Source organism: Vitis vinifera, chromosome 4 (genome assembly GCF_030704535.1).
Source record: "Vitis vinifera cultivar Pinot Noir 40024 chromosome 4, ASM3070453v1".
Lineage (NCBI taxonomy): Eukaryota > Viridiplantae > Streptophyta > Magnoliopsida > Vitales > Vitaceae > Vitis > Vitis vinifera.
In genome coordinates, this window is record NC_081808.1 from 25,708,695 (window position 1) to 25,715,000 (window position 6,306).

At 35.6% G+C, this 6,306-nt stretch overlaps 1 protein-coding gene across 11 annotated transcripts in view; it reads left to right on the forward strand.

Moving 5' to 3' along the window:
- The first annotated feature begins 601 nt into the window (after positions 1-601).
- Positions 602-6,306, forward strand: part of LOC100249991 (protein PIN-LIKES 3) — a 12,792-nt gene continuing 7,087 nt past the window's right edge. For 2 of the 11 annotated variants that reach the window (XM_059736558.1, XM_010651026.3), the window contains exons 1-6: positions 602-1,460; positions 1,627-1,838; positions 3,423-3,502; positions 3,606-3,730; positions 4,203-4,321; positions 4,506-4,745. In XM_059736558.1, the coding sequence (XP_059592541.1) occupies positions 1,704-1,838; positions 3,423-3,502; positions 3,606-3,730; positions 4,203-4,321; positions 4,506-4,745 (699 nt within the window). In that variant the 5' untranslated portion in view covers positions 602-1,460; positions 1,627-1,703. The other 9 variants (XM_059736559.1, XM_059736556.1, XM_010651027.3 and 6 more) reach the window with 8 other exon arrangements.

Sequence of the window (6,306 nt, forward strand, 5' to 3'; positions counted from 1 at the left end):
ATTGGTGTAAATGAATTAAATCAAATTATAAGATACAAGCAAGTGATGGTATGACATTAATAATGAAACCTAAAAATATATAGGTGACATTATTTTATTGGTATGTAAATTTTTATAGATATAAAAAAAACATATTTATATATTATAATATGATACTAATAATAAAACCTATAAAACATATCCGTGACATTGCTTGATTGGTGTGTATTTTTTATAAGTATAAAAATAAAACACATTTTCATATTATAGTCACATCCAAAAAAATACGCAAAATTGAAAAGAGGTAATTTTGAAGTATATATGATTATAAGAAGAAGAGACTAAAATAAAACCATTTGGAAATAAATTTAAAAAATCTATTTGTGATCATCTTTATACTGTATCCTAAAGATAGAAAATTGTTTGGTAGGTGCGCCTACAATTCTTGAACTTTTATCGCTCATGATGTAATGAAAGAATGACATTCTAATCTTTAACTTTGTATATAAAATAAGATAATAAAAGAGACTAAAAAAATTAAATTTTAAGTGGGATGAACTTCAAGGTAAAGTTTTTAAGAAAGACCTTCAAAAAAAATAAAAAGAAAAAGAAAATCTTTGATAGTATTGTTTATTTGGACCCAAATAAATTTACAAAATGTAAATAACTATGACAATATACGTCTCTAGCTAAAAATAAGTAAAATACGTGAACAAAAAAATAATAAGAGCCGGTAAATAAATAAAAAATTGAGAAACAAGATGTTAAATTTCAGTAGTCAATGGACACCCTCTCATCTGAAAGAGAGTGAAAGCGCCGTTTCTATTACGCGCATGCAGTCATGGGGATGCGATATTATGATTTATGGGGGAGATATAGGGGACTGACTGGTAGCTACAGCGATAAAGAATTCATGAAGAACAAGAGCCGGCCCACTGTCATATAGATGGCAGTCCAGTACTTACGCCACTTTCCTTGGCTACCGAGTTGATCATCAAAGGCCTCACCATCCTCGATACCACCCATCTTCGTTTCTCCTATATATAACTGATAAGTTCCCTTTCCACACACAATGCAACACATAGTTATATTGAGGAAGTTTCAGTTCGGCAGCTGGAATCCGGCTTGTTAATTAGTGGCTATACTGTTTTCTTTCTTTATTCGATCCTCTCTTTGTGGTTTTTCTTTAAAGCAAACGACCACAAGAATCTTCATCTCAAAATCAATCTTTTTCATGAGTTAGAGAAACCCATTTCACTGATCTTGTCATCTGAGCTCCAACTAATTCTCATTGTTTATTGCTTGTAAAGCCGTGAAAATAATGAGTAGTCTGTAAGGAGGAGTGAATAAGATTAATGTTTTGCTTTTGAAAGTTGAACTCACAGCCAGACAGCTGTATCTCTTTTGGAATAGTGGTTCAAGGAAAAGGCGTTAACAAGCGGAGCAAGTGTGAGTGAAGCCTATAATCCTATAGGCACCAGGTAATGTCCATGTCCAACGAAGATTTCCTTCTATAGCTAGAATAATTTGCTTGTGATCAGGTGATCTCCACATATATTTCTATTTTGGGTTCATGTTGCTTGTGAGTACTACAGTACTGCTTCAGAAATATGAATTTTTCTCAACCATGTTTTGTTTGCATGTTAGGCTGGTGCATTGGGGATTACTTACTACTTGAAGCTAGCTAGAGTTTCAGTTAGAGGCAATTAAATTAAAGGTGATCAATGGGATTCCTGAGTCTTTTTGTTGTGGCACTAGTGCCAATTCTCAAAGTGCTCTTGGTTACCGGCGTTGGTTTGCTCATTGCCTTGGAACGTATTGATCTCTTGGGGGCAAATGCACGGCGTAATCTGAATGCTGTAAGTGAATAAATTTGATTTCAATTCAGGCGTTTTTTTTCTCTGGGCCTACAAAACATGCAATATATATTAATCGAAGAAAATTTATATATGTAGATATATATAGTCTAGGTCAAGTACAGTCGGTGGAAAATGAGTCAAATGACTTCATGAGGGGTTCCATCAATCTAATAATCTCCAGTTTTTGGTGGGCGAAACACAGCTATAACAGATGAGAGCAGTGGGCAATTGGGCATGTCCATAGAAGCCATTCACACTTTCTTGCTACTGCCTTTTGGATTTTACAAATCTTTTAGTAGAGAAAGAGAGAAAGGGTGTATAAGTGGGACCGTGGAAGACCGAAGAGCCTTTAGAAGAGAACCCCGTCGCCACGACCACCTCTTTCGCCTCTCACAAACACCACATCAAGTACTCTATCAATCACTCCATGCATGTATAATATATAGTTAAATCCAAAAATAAAACTACAAGCGGAAATGTTTTTGAAAATTCGCTTTATATGCACATTAAAGCACCTACCCTTCATCAGGACTCGCCCGTCCTCTCCTTCTTAATTGGGTTTGAAGATCTACCAATCTTGTTGGTAATTCAACTCAAAAGTATTGCCAGAAGGACTGAGGAATTCTAGAATCGTACAAGATCAAGGAAATATTAAATGCAATTCTTGCTTTTCAATTTTGGGGATGTAGTTCACTGTGTGGTGCTAGGTTGCGACAAATGGTGGTCGTATTTGGGAAGGTGAAAGAAAAAGGTGCCACCACCATGGAAGCAAGGAGTGGTTTGGTTTTTCTTCTATTTTGATGATTGGGTTTGCTGCAGAAGGTGAGGGTGTTATCTTGGTTTCCATATAGGCATTGAAGCACACGTGAGGGGACTTTGTTTCCATGTAGGCGTTAATGCACATTGGGAGGCGAGCTTCGAACTAACCCATTAATGCTGCTGTTGGGCAGCTCTGTTTCAAAATTTTAATTTGATTTGAGGTCCCTGTCACAACTCATCAGGCCTGTCCTCAGATTAGGTCAATGTGATTTACTCACACAGACAACCTTTGAAGAGGGGAATTTAATGAAGCTTTAGTTCCCCTATTCTAGTATCTTTGACATCAGTCAAGAATAAAACACTTCTTTCTCTGGTTTGAAGACTCTGATCTTCTATAGGCCCGCAGCAGTGCAAGTACTTGAGATGTAAGTTTGTAACGCACACATTTGGCTTTGGGTACTAATGCATTTTCTGCAATTGAACTGAAAATCATGCCAAAGCAAAGCAGGAATATTAGCTTTGCAAATTGTGCCGCCTTAACCTTAATTGGGGAGGCTGGAGGTTATTTTATTCTTGGCGGAGACCATTTGAGCAGGCTTTGAACATTGTTTTGCTTCCACCATTACATTTCTTTATAGCTTTTATGCTGCGAGGTGATCCATCTTTTGAAGTTTTCTTTTGGTTAATTTTTCAATTTTGTACAGTGTATATGCTTGCTTGTAAATGTTTTTTCTTCTTGAATATATTATTGTGTCTCAATCTCTCCCAACTTACCCATGGGACATAACTACATACTTTTTTTTATTTGTTATGACTTATAAGCAGATCGTTTTTTATGTATTCAATCCGGCACTCGTATCTAGCAACCTGGCTAAAACAATTACATTTAGCAGTTTGGTTACGATGTGAGTTCAACACTCTTCACATTATTCCGTTTATCAACAACTACTTTTAAGCTCATTTTGTTCTCTCTGTTTTACATTTAATTTTGTTTTGGTTAAATTGTAGGTGGTTCATGCCGGTCAATATACTTCTGACTTTTGTCATTGGCTCAGCACTAGGATGGGTACTTATAAAAATCACCAGAACTCCCCAACATCTGCAAGGCCTTGTGCTTGGCTGTTGTTCTGCAGGTAGATGGTTATCTGCATGATACACATTGTAACTATTTTCAAGCAATATGCATCATAATATCATGCCTACCCAAACATGAGGGCCTACTTCACAGTATGGATTCTGAAACAACATTGTGGAAGTTGTGCATTATGCCACTATGTTAATTTTTCACTTGGTAGCAGCACATCATTGCTTTTTAATTATGTATTATTGTGGGTGAAGCAGCTCTTCTTCACTGTATATGACTAGGTTAAAGCATGGTAGATTTAAGTGGAGCTAGAACTGTATTCAGTATTATTTTAAGTCAGATAGTCCCATAAATCATCACATGGTACTAATAAGGAAGGTGAAGTATAGGGATATGTTTGGTGCTAGGTTGCATACCAGTGAGGTGGCAAGATGTTGGATTTACCATCCTGGCTTTTGTACACTATTTTCAATATAATCAACGGCTGTCAATCGCATATTTTGATGGTATGATATGCACAGGAAATTTGGGGAACTTGCTTCTTATTATCATCCCAGCAATCTGTGAGGAGGAAGACAACCCCTTTGGAGATTCTGACTGCTCTACAAATGGGGAAGCTTATGCTTCCCTTTCTTTGGCGGTATTATATATGATTCTGATTCCAAAATTTCCTAAATTTTTTATAATGAATGCATGCTTAATATGAACAATAAGGTCTCTGTTCAATCCTCCAACAACATGTTCTGCCCATCAGTTGTTCTGTTTGTTTTAAGATTGTGTGGTTCATTTGTCTAAGTTTTTTATTTCTTACTTTGATACTCCAGATAGGTGCTATTGGCATTTGGTCTTATGTGTATACCATTATGAGGATATCTGCAAATAAGTGCAAAAAAGAAATCAATTTAGATGACTCCACAATCAGCATAAGAACGTCTGGAGAAACCCTGGAAATATTATCAGAGGGTTGCACAGAAGCATTGCTTCCTTCAAAGGATTGCCCAAGCTCCAGGGAATGTTCAGATGAAGTTGAACTGGCTCATGCTGGATCTGAGGGAAAACAAAAGGTGTTTCCTAGTTTCAATTTAAATATCAATATTGCATTTTGTATCTTTTGGAACTTTTTCTATAAAGTATGTTTTCAGTCTCATTTTGAAGATTACTATTTTGATATATAAAGTCATAAAAAATGCTTGTGTTAGTCGGGCAGCCAAGAAGGAGTCTCTACTTAGTATGGTAGCAACTTAGCATAATGCAACTCAGGGAGGATATGGTTTTTGACAAAGCAAAGGGCTCAAAAAGGAGAGATTTAAAACTATTATTCAGAATTTCCAGAATTGTGTCGAATTCTACTATTAGGAAATTCTTTTCAGTATTTTGTTGAGATATTAGGAATGTTTTCCTTATATCATTCAGTGTTGAGATATTAGGAATGTTTAGATATTAGGAAAGTTGAGATATTATGAATGTTTAGATATTAGGAAAGTTGAGATATTAGGAATATTGAGATATTATGAATATTGAGATATTATGAATATTGAGATATTAGGATATTAGTTTTTATTTCCTTATATCATTATTTCCTTGTATCATTCTTTCCCATTCTTAGAATGGTGATTACCCTCTATATATACTCTGTATATGAATGAATGAAAAAAATGAATGAAAAAACTACCATTTATCAATTTGAGATGGTATCAGAGCCATGGAACTGAAATCTTGGATATTTTGTCGCTATAGTAGTCCGACAACGATCAACCATCTTAAGACAAACCCTAATATTGATAAGTCAACCTTCAAATGCACTCACTGCAATAAGACTGATCCCACCAGTCTGGATATCCCACAATTTCAAAGCAACGACTCTTGGTATGACCAAGAAAACAATGAGGAACCGAAGGTTTGAACCATGGATCTTTAGACCATGTTTAGGCTATCACCACTTTGTTATTAATGATAATAATCGTGATCAACGGAAGAAGGATTCCAAAAAAACCTCGACTGCAACTGTTGCCGAAATAAAAACAGAGACTAATGTTGCTGAGAAAGCCTCTACATTGGTAGCCGCTACAGATTATGGTGGTAAGTTTTTAAATACTTCTACACTTGTTATTAATAGTGCATGGATAATTGATTCTGGTGCTACAGATCGTATGACTTTTGATTCTAGACAGGTTTCACCCCTTAGACCTTCCTTACAAAAAATTGTTTCCACAATCAATGGTAACATAACCCCAGTCATTGGGGAAGGATCCTTAACTCTTACTGATATTTTGAATTTGGATTCTGTTTTAGTTGTTCCATCTTTAGATTACAATCTTTTGTCAGTTTCTCAAATCACTGCAGCCTTATCTTGTATTATCATTTTTTGGCCTGAATTTTGTGTTATTAAGGACATCCAAACAAGACAGACGATTGGTTGTGGTATTAAACGGGGAAAACTCTATTACTTGGACTTGCAGTCAAATGATTCAAATAAGTTGCAACAAGCCTTGATGGCAGATGGATTTGAGGGTGAGAAGAAAAAGTCTGAAATTTGGTTGTGGCATCGACGTCTGGGACATGTTTCCTTTGTTTATTTAAAAAAATTGTTTCCTAGTTTGTTTGCAAAGAGTGATATTTCTGGTT